The 17,403-nt window shown below is 38.4% G+C and overlaps 1 protein-coding gene across 1 annotated transcript in view; it reads left to right on the top strand.

Moving 5' to 3' along the window:
• The first annotated feature begins 1,912 nt into the window (after positions 1-1,912).
• LOC126249577 (host cell factor homolog hcf-1-like) overlaps positions 1,913-17,403 on the top strand; it is a 54,266-nt gene continuing 38,775 nt past the window's right edge. The window contains exons 1-3 of the mRNA XM_049951241.1: positions 1,913-2,006; positions 10,662-10,817; positions 12,258-12,462. Of these exons, the coding sequence (XP_049807198.1) occupies positions 1,977-2,006; positions 10,662-10,817; positions 12,258-12,462 (391 nt within the window). The 5' untranslated portion in view covers positions 1,913-1,976. The remainder of the gene's footprint in view (positions 2,007-10,661; positions 10,818-12,257; positions 12,463-17,403) is intronic.

Raw genomic sequence — 17,403 nt, 5'->3', positions numbered from 1 at the left:
GAAATCAATGCTAGCGATAATCCCTGTATTTTATTCTACAAACCACAAGTTACAAGCAGCCAAAGTCATCCTCTCCTGAGAAGTGAAGACTTTGTTCTCATTATTATGAACAATGCTCAATGTGAAATTCTGAAGAAGTACGGCAGTGACTGTATTTGCATCGAAGGAACTCATGGAACTAACGGTTATGGTTTCGAGTTAACTACACTTCTTGTGATTAACGACATGAGACAAGGTTTTCCTTGTGCTTTTCTTATCTCAAACAGGTCTGATCAAGATGTGCTGTCATTATTTTTTAAGGAAATAAAGACTAAAGTAGGAAAAGTGTGTCTTCAAGTGTTCATGACGGATTTAGCCGAGTCTTTTTACAATGCTTGGCTTTCACAGATGGAAGAACCTGTGAGAAGACTTTATTGCTCGTGGCATACTGACAGGGCATGGAGGAAAAATATATGTATTAAAATCAAATCAAAGGAAAGACAGGTTGAAGCTTACAAGCTAATGAGGAGTTTAATGCAGGAAAGAGACGTCATAACATTTGAGCACGTATTTCTTTTAGCTCTGGAGCGCCTGGTTTCAGATACTGTAAGAGCTGACTTTGGGTTCTATCTCCAAGAATATTATCCTAAAAGCACCAGGTGCTGTGCATGTTGTTACAGAGTCAACAGTGGTATCAATACAAACATGCATATTGCAAGGATGCATCGAACAATAAAATACATATATTTGCGTGGTAAACATGTAAAACAACTTGACAAATCCATTCATGCATTAATGAGCTTCGTCAGGGACAAATTACATAACAGGCCCATTATTCTGACCAAGGGAAAACTGACAAGCAAACTCCAGGGTATTCGCTCAAAGCATGACTTAAGTTCTGAGGTGGTTCAGGAACGCATAGTTGAAGAAGGAAAAAGCTGGCTTGTGGCTGAGGTGGATTTCACTTATTTTGTACCGCAAAATGTGCAAGACTGCAGCTGTAAACAGGCCTGCATACATAAGTATAAATGCTCGTGCGTAGATTCGAGTATCAGATGGAACACGTGTCAACATATTCACTCTGTCTGCCTACACAAAACAAGACAGTTATCCAGTTCAGTGAACTTCAGTAATTTTCGTGATATTAATGATGACGAGGATATATTACATATTTATGAAGCAAGTGAAAAAGAAAGTACGGTATATTGGTCGAACTCAGCAGGGGAAATACTGAATCATCAGATTTAACTCAGGAGAAGCAGAAAATGAAGAGAAAATTTGCTGAAGTGATTGATACAATATCTTTCTTCTCCAGGGCAAGTGGAAGTTTTGAAACGCCAGTTGTCAAGCTTGAGAGCTACATTAGCTGCTGTTGACGCCAATAAAGATCATAAACGAATTGGCCCCTGCACTGCTTCACCAAGAAGGGAACAAAATATACAGCCTCAGAGACGGTTGTTCTCTACAAAGAAGAGGAAAATAGTGCACCATTTCGAAAAAAACAAACTACAGCTGAGGCACAAGACATTACTGTTTCTCTTTAACAAGACAGTCAATAGACATTGACGTTTATACAGTGAAAATTTACCTTACCTAAATCCTTTGTTTGTGACGTTTCTTAGTATTTTGCAGTTCACATCGTAATTATGCTGTTGGTATTTAACTTCAGTCAGTGGCATAAGAATGACTATCATCCCTTATTAAATATGAAGAAATTAATTTAAATCAGTGCTGTATATTTGACTTTCTTGTTTAATAGTTTTATTTTCTGATACATTCGTGATTAAAACAGTAAAAATTTATAATACAGTAAGTAAAAGGTCTACTTTTTCACAAAGTGGGTCGCTCGTAAGCCGCAGTTGCGTGTCAGCTGCTACCTCGTGCATCTTCGGTTCTTTCCGCGAAAGGTCGCTCGGCTGCAGTGCCGTAGTTGCTTGCCACTCGTAGACTCGTGTGAATACACTGAGTTTGAAGCGTGATTGCGAACGAAAGGAAAGATGGCTCCTTTTCGCGTGAGGAACGTGCCAGTAAGCTTTTATATTGTACATCTATAGTATACGCATGAAAATAGAAAAGTTATTACGTTAGTATTGCGGTATTGTATCTCTTCAGAACGGTTGAATTCGCTTTTCAATATTCATAATTTTTCATTGTAGTTCTAAGTAAGTTAACACCCAGAGGAATTGCTGTGTGAATTAGTACCGCCTAGAAAATATGAAGTACAAACAGATCAGTCTAATTTCTGTTTCCATTTGTTACCGAAATGTCAGTTCTTTAAATTGTCGCTGTTATTAGTAACTTTTACCCACTTATTACACATGGAGAGGTGTGCATAAATGTTCATTGGGGGGAAAAAAATCTAGTATGTATGCTACTGAGGTAGAATACAAATACTACCGTATTTATGAAGTCTTTACAGCACAATTTTTTTCCGCCTGGTAGTCGCTTACACTATTGATACCGGTATTCAGAAAGATATTTGTAGTTTGTAATATGTTGAAGTCTAAGATAAATGTACCAGAGTAGCACGTGATGTGCTGCTGAGGTGCGCCGTTGTAGGGATTCGAAATTTTAAATTCGCTGAGTTTCTGCGGAAGGGGATAAAAGTGCTAATGTAAAGTGAAATCTCTGACTTCTCCGTCAAAGGCTAAATGTAAAATTGTCGTCAGTAGAACTATACGAGAGTGTTAAAACTGTTTTGAACAACAGCATTGTTGCAGAGTTTAATATTTTGTCTGCCCAGTGGAAATGTTTAGAAATGTTTTAGGTGGACAATTGTTCCTTGAGCATTTAAACTGAATTTCATGTCGTATGACATTTTGACTACTCACAAATGTGCTATGGTTTTTTTTACTCCATAAATTCGCCCTCCCTCCCACTTCGTTGAACAGAGTTGGATTACTAAAGAATGCTGTTTGGCATTGATAGAGCTATTTCTTATCATTGTCAACGTTAATGGGCACGTCAGTAGTTTGATATTTTTAATTTTTTTTTTTTTTTAGAATATCGTAATTTCAGTTTCTCGTATTTTGCAACCAAGATCCTCTATTGTCATGGATTGCTCCCATTAGCCTGTCGGTTTTGCTTTCGGGTTTTCATGTTTTTTAGTGACATCAGTTTATTTCTTAGTTTAAAGCTTCGCTTGAGGAAGCCATCAATTTAATATTTCAGTATCGGCAAACAGAGCTGACTAATTTGTAGCGTAGCCAAAGGTCTAGGTTACAGGGGAGTGACAGTTTGGTTGCGAACTGGCGAAGGCATCGACTTTGATATTATAGCAATAACTACCGGTATAGTTATTGACGTGGCACGTATTTACTGCATATTAGATTTCGATGAGTAGTCTCTGAACATAATCTTGATGCTATGGGTCAAAGCAAAACAGTGGCACAGTTTTTTTCCAGAGTCGACCTAATGTATAAGTTGGTCAGATATAAATAATGAATGAAACAATCTGCAGAATTGAACATATAGTGGAGGTGGTGTTCTGTATTAAATTATAACTACCCATACAACACACACCAAACCACAACTTTTTCCCTAAGATTGCCATCTTCACTACACCTGTGTTTATGAATCCTAAGGTAACAGCTTCCGTTCAGAGAAATGCCATTATGCTTTCATAGATCTCGTCAACAAGAGTAGTGAACACACATGGCAGTTCCATTAAATGACCAAATCTAACACCTCATCCCTATCCTGTCATTTTAAAAAATCTTTTTCGTCACTATATATCCTCACCTGAGTTATCTTGTGGATCTAAATGTGAAAAGAAACATTTCTCCTATTCTCTGAACATGTTCTGAAGGAAGGAGAACCAACATGACACAGGCTACATAAAGGCAGTAACAACCAAATCGTTCAAAAAAAGTTTCACCCACTGCATTGGATTTGTGTATCCTTGAACAATGTCATTTTCTTGGTAAAACTGAAATATTGCATGACACAGTTTGTTGGGATATCTCCTTAAGGGATCAAGTGTCTAAATCAAGAGACTTTCTTTGTTTGCATCCATATGGCCTCTTTCTGTCGTGAAGAATAGTTCTTAGGGGTGTATATTTAGTGTAGATAAGTTTGAGTGCATTGGTGGTGGTGGTGGTGATGGTAAGAAATGGGTGAAACAAAATCCGTTGACTAGGAAGCATACATCACCACCTCTTCTCCCCTTGCTGACAAAATATTGGCTGTGATAATTTCTTTCGCTACCAGAATTTGCAACAGCTTCTTCAATGTTGTCAGTGTGCATTTGTGTTCTTGTGGCCTCAGCTATGGAGATGGGCATTTCTTGATAATTGGGAATCATTCTATACTTGTGAAGTGGAAAAATGATGTCATTTAGTAGATATTAAAAATCTGCACTTACTCAGTAAAAGCAAATCTCTTGTCTGGACAGCAGTGAAACAACAGATAGTGCAAACTCCTGGGATGGCTGGCCAGAGTTGCCATTAAACTGATCTATCTGTAGCTGATGACACATAATGTCACCCCAGTAAAACAGTCTATGGTAAGTACAACTTAAATTTGTTCTTCCTTTGGCTTTAAATTTTCTATCTCCGTAACAAGTGTGAAAAAGACATGTATTGTATGATACACATTCTGATTTCTTTATTATTGTATTTACAGCTGTGAACTAAATTTTCACTGTTATTATATAGAGAGAATTTAAGGTGTCACTGACAACAAAACTGAAGTTTGTTGTGCCATATAATCTCATCTGAAGAAATATTAGTTTCTGTGTTTGGGAATGGACTTCGTGAAGTTTTTGATTGCAAGTGTTCTGAATGTCTCTCACCCCTCCCTGCAATTATACCTCACATTAGCAGGAACATTCAGTTGTACACTATGAATAACTTCCCTATTAATCAATCATAGTAGTAAAGTTTAAACATCTTCATGATTTTCAAGGTGCAGTTCCCACTCAGTTCTCCAGATGCGTGTGTATGGGAGCACTGTAAACTTCAGTTTTGCTGTGACTGAAAATGTATTTCACACCTGTAAACATAACAGTTAAGAGGTTAGAATTTATGTTTTAAACAGTTTTAAACACAAACTTCTACTGGACTTTGTGGCAGTTGTTTTGATTCCCGAAATCACACAATAATTGTTGTTTCCAATGTTATTCCATTACTAGAAAATTTAGAGTCAAAGGAAGAATAAATTTAAGTTATACTTACTGCAATCTGCCTTTTTGGGGTGAAATTATATACAAACAGCTTCAGGTAGGTCAGTTTAACCAGAATGGTATGCAAATTAGTGTTTTGTTGGTGTCCATAAACAAGAAATTTGCTTTTACCAATTAAGTTCATATTTTGAGAGTCTGTGTCCACAACCGACTAGAGTTAGCTGTCCTAGAGGACTTAGAACATTGACACTTGATAGCTGTGTTCTTATTTTACGAAGATTGCATGGTGCAACGAGGCAACACATCTTGGGTGCGTTACATTGCTTGAGCTGCAAAAGCAATTTACCCATTTTTAAAAAGAATTTCTTATCCAGCCTAAAATTTGTATGGTCATTAGTAATCAATGTGTGTAGGAAAATCGAGTTCCACAGGTTTCCATGTTATGTGCTGTCAACATTACAGTTGCTGTAAATGATATTTCTGCTAATTTCTGTGTGTACTGTTGTTTAGACATCACTGTGATCAACTGAGAATCATCCTCAAATGGCCACTTGGAAGACTTAGGTTCAGTATCAGGAGTATTGCTTCCTGCCTATAAAATCCTGGCTTACGCAATTCTCCAGAATTCAGTTACTCTTGCATTATATCTTTGTAAATAACTGCCAGAAATGGTAAATGATTATCAATTTTTAGGACTGCTGTTCGACTACAAATTGACATGGTTTCCATTCATAAGGCAGCCGAAGACATGTTTGTATATTTCGAACTTCCTACACTTACTTGGAAACATCTCTTGGTGAGCAGATCAACAGGTTGTAGTAAAATTCTATCAGTCACTGATTCTATAGACCTACTCCTCATGAGCCAGCAGTACCTGCTATTTGTGGCCTACTACCACAGTGAGGGTCCGCATTGCAACTGGAGCTTTCCACACAGACTCTTTTGAAAGACTCCTTATGGCAATGGGTGTTCTGTGGAGATCTGCCACCAACAATTTTTAATTAACTATATTGCTATAAGATTCATAGTAAACCATATCATATCTGTTTCACATTAACTTTCCAGAACCCCAACATCTAAATTCTTGTGAACTTCATGAAGACTGGCAGGAGAACAAGAATTAAACTAGAAGACATGGGCAGGTATTTCTTTTCCCCCATTGGTAACTTGGGCACCAACCCTTGAATGAAGGTTCTCCTGTGGTGAAATCTCCACCTGTTGTATAAATAGACCTGTGCTGTGGCGCTAAGGATCTCACAGATGCTGACAACAATCACTGTAGGTTCTATTCAGTCCTCTGTGACTACACAAACTTTAGTCCTTTATATACTGGTGCCTCCAGTCACAGTAATAATATCAGGTATGCATTTATTTGCAAACATTTTTATGAAGAACTCTCCCCACTGTCAACAGTATTTACATGACAGTGGATATTACCACATCTGTCCTGTACATTTCCACTAACAAATTACCTCTTGTAGCATCATGATGGTGGTGGTGATTCTAAAGAGATTAAACTACTTAATTATTAATTCTTTCATGCATCTGAAGATTTAAATGCAAGACAGATTTTTCCATTTTCTGTAGTAAGACTGCTGACAAATAGGTTGCTCTTCATATGAGAATGGTTTATGAAATATCAGATTTTGTTGACATGAAGATAAAACTAAGATCACCATCTAAAAACCTTAAAAATATAAAATTTTATACATATATTATATTTATTATATTGAGGGTAGCACTAGAAAGACATTTTTTTGTTTGTTGGGTTCAGGCAGGATGATCAAAATAATCATGAACAAGAGTGGTGGGTACCTTGTGGTTAAACTGTTAAAGAGGCTACTGCCTACACTCTCACACCCTCCCATTCTCTTGCCCCGAAGGCAACATCTAATGATGCTGACTTTAAATGTTTTCATAATCACTCCTCCATGAGAAGTGTGGTATATGGTTTATAGCTGCTGCATCTGCTGGGATCTTTGGCAAGTAATTTCGTAGTTACAATTGATGTCCCATGTCTTGTGTATCTGTGTGGTCATCAATGTTGTGACTAACTGTTAGAGGTGATTGAAAGACGCCATAAGGAGGGTGGAAGGGGGCGACTTGTTCCTGATCTATGGTAAATTCAGGAACAATTTTAGTATGTCCAGTTGAGATATGGCATAAGACAGTAACTTCTCCTCTTAAGCCTTGTAGTGGGAGTATGTAAAACCTTGATGGTGTTAGATTAATTGTAGTTCATTGGGTCATGTAAAGTTTCATTATTTCATCTCCCTTCTTTGGGAGGTGGCATCTCACTTGTGTACTTCAGTTAACACTGGTGGATTTTAATCCTAGTGTTTCCATCCATTTCACTTCTTTGGCTAATTTGGTTGCCAGTTTATTCCATGGGGTGTCGATGTGACTTGGCGTCCAATGGGAGGTACTGGATATCCCTATACAATGATTGGCACATAGCTGGTCATGAATGGCAGAGATGAGTGTGTGCCCTGGGCAACATTTGTTTATTATTTACCAATGCTCTCAAGGAGTTGCCGCATAGGAGAAAATTCTGCTGTAGAGAAATTGTAATGTGTTTTAAGCCTCTTTGTATGTTTATTAATTATGCAATATGAATTCAGCAATCTGTTGACAGAGACCATTGTTCCTGATTCTTGTTGTGAACGTATGCACAGCCCACTCACTTGTTCTCTTGGAACCATCTGTGCAAAGGAGTCTAATTTTGGCTGACTGAATAAAATTTACAGTGATAAAAATTAGGGTCTGTGTTGTAATGGTTGGGGGACACACCATGGCAGGAGGGGAGAAGTACAGCTGGGAGTTTTTCATTCATGTTAAAAGGGGAATTTGAAGCTCTTGTTCAAGGACTTACAAAGACATATCACAGCCAGTTGGCCTATTCTGAGGTTGCTCCAGAGTACATGGGTCTTTGGGTTTTGGAATAGAACTAACGGCTGGAATGGCTTGGCATCTGATTAATATTACTAAAATAGTTGATTAAATTTTGTTGGTTGCTTTTTTCAGTGATAGTACTGAAAAGAAAAAGATTGTCAGACTGTCAAAGCAACCTTCAGTGAAATTAAAAGAAAGGAAGTACGGGTGGTAACATTAAGACTGCAATGATAATTCCGGAATTAAATGTAGAAGAGAGAGTGGATGGATGGAAAGAGTACATTGAAGGCCTCTATGAGAGCGAAGACTTGCCTGACAGAGTGAGGTAGCACAGCGGTTAGCACATTGGACTCTCATTCGGGAGGACAACGGTTCAATCCCTCGTCCAGCTATCCTGATTTAGATTTTCGATGATTTCTGTAAATTGCTTCAAGCAAATGCTGGGATGATTCCTTTGAAAGGGCATGGCCGACTTCCTTCCCTATTCTTCCCTAATCTGATGAGACTGATGACCTCGCTGTTTGGTCTCCTCCCCCAATCAACCCTACCAGCCCAACTTGTCTGATGACGTAGTAGAAGAAGAAACAGGAGTTGATATCAAAGAGATAGGGGATCCAGTAGTAGAATCAGAATTTAAAAGAGCTTTGGAATACTTAAGATGGAATAAGGCAGAAGAGATAGATAACATCCTATCAAAATTTCTAAAGTTATTGAGGGAAGTGGCAAGAAAAAGACTATTCACATTGATGTGTAGAATGTATGAGTCTGACAGCACACCATCTGACTTATGGAAAAACAACATCGACACAATTCTGCAGACTCCAGGGGCTAACATGTGCAAGAGTTATTGAGTAATCAGCTTAACATCTCATGCATATAAGTTTCTGACAACAGTAATATACACAAGAATGGAAAATAAAATGGATCAGTTTGGCTTTAGGAAACAGACACCAGAGAGGCAATTCTGACGTTGATAATGCAAGCAAGGCTAAACAAAAATCAAGACATGTTCGTGGGATTTGTTGACCTGGGAAAAGCATTCAGTATTGTAAAATGGTAAAAGGTGTTCGAAATTCTGAGAAAAATAGTGGTCTGCTGTTGGGAAAGAAAGGTAGTATACAATATGTACAAGAGCCAAGAGGGAACAGTAAGAATGGGAGACCAAAACTGAAATGCTTGGATTAAAAAGTGTAAGACAGCGATGTAGTCTTTTGCCCCTGCTGTTAAACCTATACATTGAAGAAGCGATGAGGAAAACAAAAGAAAGGACCAGGAATGGAATTAAATTTCACGGTGAAAGGATTCAGTGATAATACTTGCTGATGACCTTGCTATCCGAAATGAAAGAGAAGAATTAGTACAGGATTTGCTGAATGGAATGAACAGTCTAATGAGTACAGAATATTGACTGAAAGTAAATCAAACAAATACAAAAGTAATGAGAAGTATCAGAAATGAAAACAGTGAAAAACTTGACATCAGGACCGGTGATCACAAAATTGATGAAGTTAAGGAATGCTACAACTTAGGCATCAAAAAACCCATGATGAATGGAGCAAGGAGGACATAAAAAGCAGACTAGCACTGGCAAAAAGGGCATTCCTGGCCAAGAGAATTTTACTATTGTCAAACATAGGCCTTAATTTGAGGAAGAAATATCTGCAAATGTACATTTGAAACACAGTGTTCTATGGCAGTGAAATATGGACTCTGGGAAAACCGGAAAAGAAGAATGTCGAAAATTAGATGGACTGATAAGGCAAGGATGGAGGAGGCGCTCCACAGAATTGGCGAGGAAAGGAATATATGGAAAACATGGATAAGTAGAAGGAAGAGGATGGTAGGATATCTGTTAAGACATCACTGAATAACTTCCATGGTACTAGAGGAAAACAGAGATCAGAATACATCCAGCAAATAATTGATGACATAGATTGCAATTGCTACTGAGATGAAGGGGTTGGTACAGGAGCAGAACTTGTGGCGGGCCACATCAAACCATTCAGGAGACTGATGACTCAAAGAAAAAGGATAGAATGAAAGATGTATAAAAGTTTAGTAAAATTTATCATCTCCCCGGGAAGTGTTACTAAAGAAGAAACAGAGAGCAGTGAGTTTCTTCATGCAGCTCGTGAAGTGGCAAGGCACGCAAGAAGGCATCTTTTGAAGTCATATTTATATAGATGAAACATAGTTCTCCTGGACCCGCATACAGTGAATGTGTCAGATAGGAACAAGTGATGCCAAGCTCTTGGTCAGTGACAATTCATGTGACGGGAAGTGCATCGACATCACGGACCATCCTTCTCTACACTGTCCAAGCACACTGTCCTTCTGTTGTCAGTTTTTTTGCTCTTTTCATTACTTTTAAGACAGTATGCCATCTCAGTAGAAAATTTTAAAAGATATATGGCAAAACTCTGTAAACCACTCTTCAAATCATTCTTAGATTCTTGTAAATCTCTTGAATGCTCAAACATAACTTCTTTGTTTTTCTATGTCTGTTTACTATGCAGTACTTTGTATTTTAAGAAATTATAGCTCCAACTGTAATTAATATTAAAGCTGATCATAGAGTAACTGTAGATATCACGAATTTATTATAATTCTTGGTATTATTTATGGTACATAGGTAAAATTTCACTTACATTGTTTTTGCATTTTGAAGGCTCATATGATTAGGCATCTCCCAGGAAAACCATCATGTATAAAACTTTTAATGACTGACAATGGTATCCAGCTATGTTGGGACTCTCCAGAGAAAGAAAAAGTTAGAGAATATGGAGTTTACATGGCGGTACGCGGTCCAAGTTCACAAGTGTCGGTAAGATTTTTTGTTACTTAAATTACTTTCCTCATATTATAATACATAAGAATACATGAATAAAAAAACTGAAACACTTAATATGACATAAGGGTGCTGGGCAAAAGTATAGAAACTCTAAAAACACAACACATTACTATGACTAATGTTGTATGGGAAACCCGTTGGCATTCAAAATAGCTTCCAGTCATCTCATAATGGTTAAATACAGATCCTGCATGGTTTTCAAGGGAATCACACACCAACCCTCCTCCAAAATAGTGGAAAGTTCAGGTAATGATGATGAAAGTGGATAGCGGTCATGTACCGTTCTCTCCAAAGTAAACCACAAGTACTCAGTAATAATGAGATCTGCTGAATGTAGTGGTCAGGGCAGGTGCGACAATTCATTGTCATGCTCACAAAACCAGTCCTGAACAATGCAGGCTGTGTGAACAGGGACCCTGTCATCTTGGAACACAGCATCACCACTGAGGGCCAAACATTGTACCATGGGGTGGATCTGGTGAGCCAAAATATTTGCATAACCTGTGGCAATAATGTGACCCTATACGGTGTCCATTGTGCACATGGAATGTCATGATATGATTGCACAAATCATCATCTAACTCCTGCTGCTGTATTTCACTCTTGGGATGTAAACTCCGCTAGAAGTTGGGAACAGTGTGAAACAAGGTTCATCTGACCAAATGATTGTCTTACATTGTTCCATGGCCCAGGTTTCCTGTTTCGGGCATTTCCATCACTGAATTTGGAATTCCAGCTTAACTCCCTTTATGTTTTGGTTCTGACGTGGCTTGCAAGTGTAACATTCAGCTTTGCAGTGACATTTGCACCTGTTGTCGTCTTATTTTTCATCACAGTCCTTTCAATGACTGTGTCACAGTCATTCAACACGTACTTTCATCCGTATTGTGGCTTAGCTGATGATGATGATGATCTGCTTTCCATGTATTGGCATAAATCATCCGTATGGTGACTATTGACACACCAGACACTTTGGCCATACAAACACCAAATTCATCTAGCTCTGACATAATGCACTCACAACTACACAGAATGTTGTTCTTCCCATGACTGCTGCAACATGTCGAGGACATTGGGCAGGTGCCGTTCGTGGTTAAATACTACAGTGCAATCTGCAGGGTTGGCTAGCATCTGCATTTATGTTCAAGCACACATTTCTCAAGTTTTTTCTGTACTTTTGTCCAACCTCTGTAAATTATATATTCGATATTCAAAGAGTATTTGGATAAAGACAAGTAACTGGTAAATAGGAGCTACAGTATGAACCATTTCAAACATATGTTTTGCCTCTAGTAAGGCAGCCACCTAGATAAGGGTTTTAATCACTGTTTGTCCTTTTTTTACATACATTTCAGTCTATTAGAATGCAATATCAGGCATCAATACTGATATGAATATTATTTGTCTCCACAGGGGGAAGATAAAAGTAACATATGTGTAAGTGATGAACTACAGTATGTTTGTATATATAAAGGTGCAAGAAATAAATGTGCAATAACAAAAGAGCATGTTAGTAGTGCCTACCTGCACAAAACAGATAATTATGGATTTATCTTTAGAATAGCTGCAAAGAATGAGAGAGGCTATGGGCCTGCCATACCAGTGAAATGGGTTCTAGGTATGTTTTCTTCATTACCATATTTTCACTTAGTTTAGAAAACTTCAGTATGGTATATCTTAACTACACCACAAAATCATCTTTTGAACAGCACCCATTCATAATTTTAGTCAGAAATGGGTCACTCAGTTTTTCAAACTATTGGGGAAGATAAACACTAGCATTGAGTATGTTAACTGTATCTCTGTATAATACCAAATGTCAGCAGTGGCTGAACACAGATTTGGTGAATCCAGGATGGTGAACTCTGAACTGGTGTATGCTGCAAATCCTCTTACCTTATAAGTATGAGGTAGGCATTTACCTTATAAGTATTAGGTAGTCATTTAAAATACAGCACAAATACTCTCCTCACAGCTATTTCAATGAACACTTGTTGTGCACCTGTACCAGGATCATTGTCTACATTACTCCATAGGAGGTGTTTTTACACTGTTAGGTTGACCATCATCCATACACAGGTAGTTTTGATGATGAAGCTGTTTCAGACATGGCAGTACACTGCTGTAAATTTCCTGTATGATGGTGGGTTCCATGCAGAAAATACTGATACAGGCATGCTGCTTCACACTTACTGGCATTTATATGGCGATGTTGTAGGACATCATATGTTCTCAGGGGCAGTTTTCCTTCATTTTATCTTAGGATCAAACCTTAATTAAACTTAAATGAACTCCCTGTTAAACCTTAATTAATTTTTTTTTCAAAACACGACCTATTCCTATATAATAGAGGTGTTGAGCTGCAGACAGACATGACAAAAAGACTGCTAAACTACTAAACGTTCATCCAGAAGGCCTTCTGAAGTGGACAAAACATGCACACATGCACATTCATGCAGACACAACTCACACACACACACATGATCACTGTCCCTGACCACCGAGGCCAGACCATGGTCTGACCTCTGCAACCAAAAACCGTGGTCATGTGTGGGTTGGGTTTTAAATGGATTTAAAACGTCCAAGATTCTATTGAACTCCTAACCAAAGGTAATGGATGGACACAAACAAGTACCCACAAACCCATCAATTACAAAGCCCATAATGATACCAACACACCTTAGGAACTGTAACCATATAGCATTTTTGGCCAACTATTGCAACTGTCAGTTTGTCAAATCTGATGATAAAAATGTGATATTATAAAACATTATGAGACAGGATGACCAACAGTAGCACCAAACTACAAAACAGCTTATAAAGTGAGAGTACTAAATGTGTACCACAGTGTAATACTTAGAATACAGAGTGACAATGACCACTAATGGTATATGGACATAAGTACAAAATTTGTACGTCTGAAAATACAGTAACTAACATTATAATGCAATAAAGTATATATATATATATATATATATATATATATATATATATATATATATATATATATATATATAATTTAATAGAGGGAAACATTCCACGCGGGAAAAATATATCTAAAAACAAAGATGATGTGACTTACCAAACGAAAGCGCTGGCACGTCGATAGACACACAACCAAATACTATGTCTGCTTGTGTCTGTATATGTGTGGATGGATATGTGTGTGTGTGCGAGTGTATACCCGTCCTTTTTTCCCCCTAAGGTAAGTCTTTCCGCTCCTGGGATTGGAATGACTCCTTACCCTCTCCCTTAAAACCCACATCCTTTTGTCTTTCCCTCTCCTTCCCTCTTTCCTGATGAGGCAACAGTTTGTTGCGAAAGCAGAATTTTGTGTGTATGTTTGTATTTGTTTGTGTGTCTATCGACGTGCCAGCGCTTTCGTTTGGTAAGTCACATCATCTTTGTATATATATATATATATATATATATATATATATATATATATATATATATATATATATATATATATATATATGGTGTTACAAAAAGGTATGGCCAAACTTTCAGGAAACATTCCTCACACACAAATAGAGAAAAGATGTTATGTGGACATGTGTCCGGAAACGCTTAATTTCCATGTTAGAGCTCATTTTCGTTTCGTCAGTATGTTCTGTAGTTCCTCGATTCACCGCCAGTTGGCCCAACTGAAGGAAGGTAATGTTGACTTCTGTGCTTGTGTTGACATGCGACTCATTGCTCTACAGATTTTCTGTGAACGTTTGGGAAGGCATTGTTGGTGATGTCTTGATTGGGCCCCATGTTCTTCCACCTACGTTCAATGGAGCATGTTATCATGATTTTATATGGGATACTCTACCTGTGCTGCTAGAACATGTGCCTTTACAAGTACGACACAACATGTGGTTCATGCACGATGGAGCTCCTGCACATCTCAGTCGAAGTGTTCGTACGCTTCTCAACAACAGATTCGGTGACCGATGGATTGGTAGAGGCGGACCAATTCCATGGCCTCCATGCTCTCCTGACCTCAACCGTCTTGACTTTCATTTATGGGGGCATTTGAAAGCTCTTGTCTACGCAACCCCGGTACCAAATGTAGAGACTCTTCGTGCTCGTATTGTGAACGGCTGTGATACAATACGCCATTCTCCAGCGCTACATCAGCATATAAGGGATTCCACGCGACGGAGGGTGCATGCATGTATCGTCGCTAACGGAGGACATTTTGAACATTTCCTGTAACAAAGTGTTTGAAGTCATGCTGGTACGTTCTGTTGCTGTGTATTTCCATTCCATGATTAATGTGATTTGAAGAGAAGTAATAAAATGAGCTCTAACATGGAAAGTAAGCGTTTCCGGACACATGTCCACATAACATATTTTCTTTCTTTGTGTGTGAGGAATGTTTCCTGAAAGTTTGGCCGTACCGTATTGTAACACCCTATATATATTGTCACTTTCACAGATGGTCTGCAGATAACAATCTAGTTGAAATGGATCCATCACAGTAAAACACCAAACTCCTATAGCAGCAATTTGGATTTCATTAAGTAATATCTCTAAGAGATATGTTTATTTTGATTGCTATTATTACTAATGTATGCATCAATTGATTCTACTAATAAATCTGGCAATTGGAGGAGTTAGAAATCAATTAATCCTTGAGGATCCTGTTACACTGTACTTCATTAGTAGGCAGATTTTGCATGACTGCTGGCAACTTACTGAAAATGTGTGTTACTGAATAATGGTCACCTTCTTGATCAAAATTTGACTTACTATTGATGTTAGGTTTGGATTGGTAGTCAGGGGCTCATATTGTTAGCCAAATGTTTCAAATGGTTCTGAGCACTACGGGATTTAACATCTGAGGTCATCAGTCCCCTAGAACTTATAACTACTTTAACCTAACTAACCTAAGGACATCACACACATCCATGCCCGAGGCAGGATTCAAACCTGTGTCCAAAGCGGTCACACAGTTCCAGACTGAAGCGCCTAGAAGGGCTCGACCACAATGACCTGCTATTGTTAGCGAGCAAACACTATTGTAATAATACTTAGAAAGTGTATTTTTTGTGAAAACATTCACTTCTTAAATGAAACAGTGTCTGTTGGCATTAACAAACTAAAATTAGGGTAAATTAGAATATCATTTGCATATGTTGCAGGATTCTAGTGTGAGTCATTTACGAGACATCATATTTAGAAAAGTTCCCACGTGGACACTTGTACGATACCTGAGGTAGCACACACTAAAGAACAACACATGTGAATGTATTAGTTTTGTGGCTTCTGACCAGTAACGAGAGAATTGACAATCACAGGTTGTGTTCAAACTGACCACCGGCATTGGCAATACACACATCCAGTGTGGTATGGAACAACTGCTGCACATGTGCTACCATTTCACCAGAGATGCTTGAGCAGGCTGCAATATTACTTCATAGCATATCATCAAGTGTAGTTGGTATGTCCTTGTAGATGGTGTGTTTCAGCTTTCTCCACAGAAAATGGCCTACAGCCCTAAAATGCAGGGAATGGACCATTGAGTCCAACAATTTGATAACAATTTGTGAAGACATGCTGTAGTACTATGTGGACTCTGGTCTGGACAGCCATCATGTTGGTACCACAGATTTCTCCTAGTCCACAGAGGAAGGTCTTCTAGCATCAATGGAAGATGGTGTGTTAGGAGGCTGTGATAGTTGTGCAGTTTCAGTGCTCCATCTATGAAAAACAAGTCTTTGGGGTGGTAGTTCAGTATCCCACACCACACGTTTACACTCCACTTGACAAATCGAATGGAGATTGTCAACAGACCAAATGTGCTTGTTTCAGTGGTTTACCTGTCCATGATTGTTGAATGTGGCTTTATCACTAAACAAGATTCATTATACATCTGGGATATCCTCTCTTGGTGCTCATGTACAGAAGTTAACACAACTCTCATAACTGTTCCAGTGCAGCTCTTGATGGAGAGGGATATGATAGGGGTGGAACCTATGTTGATGGGGAATCCATAGGACATTTACCTCACCCATGCTACTATCTCATGCGGCTGTGCAGGAGCTCTCCCCAAATATTGAGCATTGTGTCTGGAGTAATTGTTGCAACAACTGCTTCAGTTGTGTTTTTAAGTCAGATAGATCAATTCATAGCAGAGACACATACACCTGTTCCTTTATGAACCAACAAAGGTAAAAACTGCATTGTGGAAATTTGGGTGAACGTGGAGGTCACGGGAAGCAAGATCTCTTATCCGGCCCCTAGTGACCAATTCAGTAGCCAGGTGCAACATTGTTTAACCAGCTGTGTGGTAAGTGATGCCAGTGAGATGGCCACAACCTTGCTGCCAAATAAAGTTCTATGGTACAGCTTTGTCCAATTAAGGAAAAAACCGTAGATGTAGTGCATCAAGATGAGAAGCACCACTTACAATTGGTTTACTGTAAAAGAAAATCCCCTAAACTTTCTGTCAGGATATGACACAAAAAAAAAAATGTAATTTATGGGAGTCTCATTGAGGTTGTACCCTTTTCTGAGGATTTTCTGACACCTAGATGTGTGCATGTGTGTTCATATTTTCACTTAG

The sequence above is a fragment of the Schistocerca nitens genome, chromosome 3 (genome assembly GCF_023898315.1).
Source record: "Schistocerca nitens isolate TAMUIC-IGC-003100 chromosome 3, iqSchNite1.1, whole genome shotgun sequence".
NCBI lineage: Eukaryota > Metazoa > Arthropoda > Insecta > Orthoptera > Acrididae > Schistocerca > Schistocerca nitens.
Note: the sequence above shows the minus strand (reverse complement) of the source record. Positions and strands in the feature narration are given on the sequence as shown.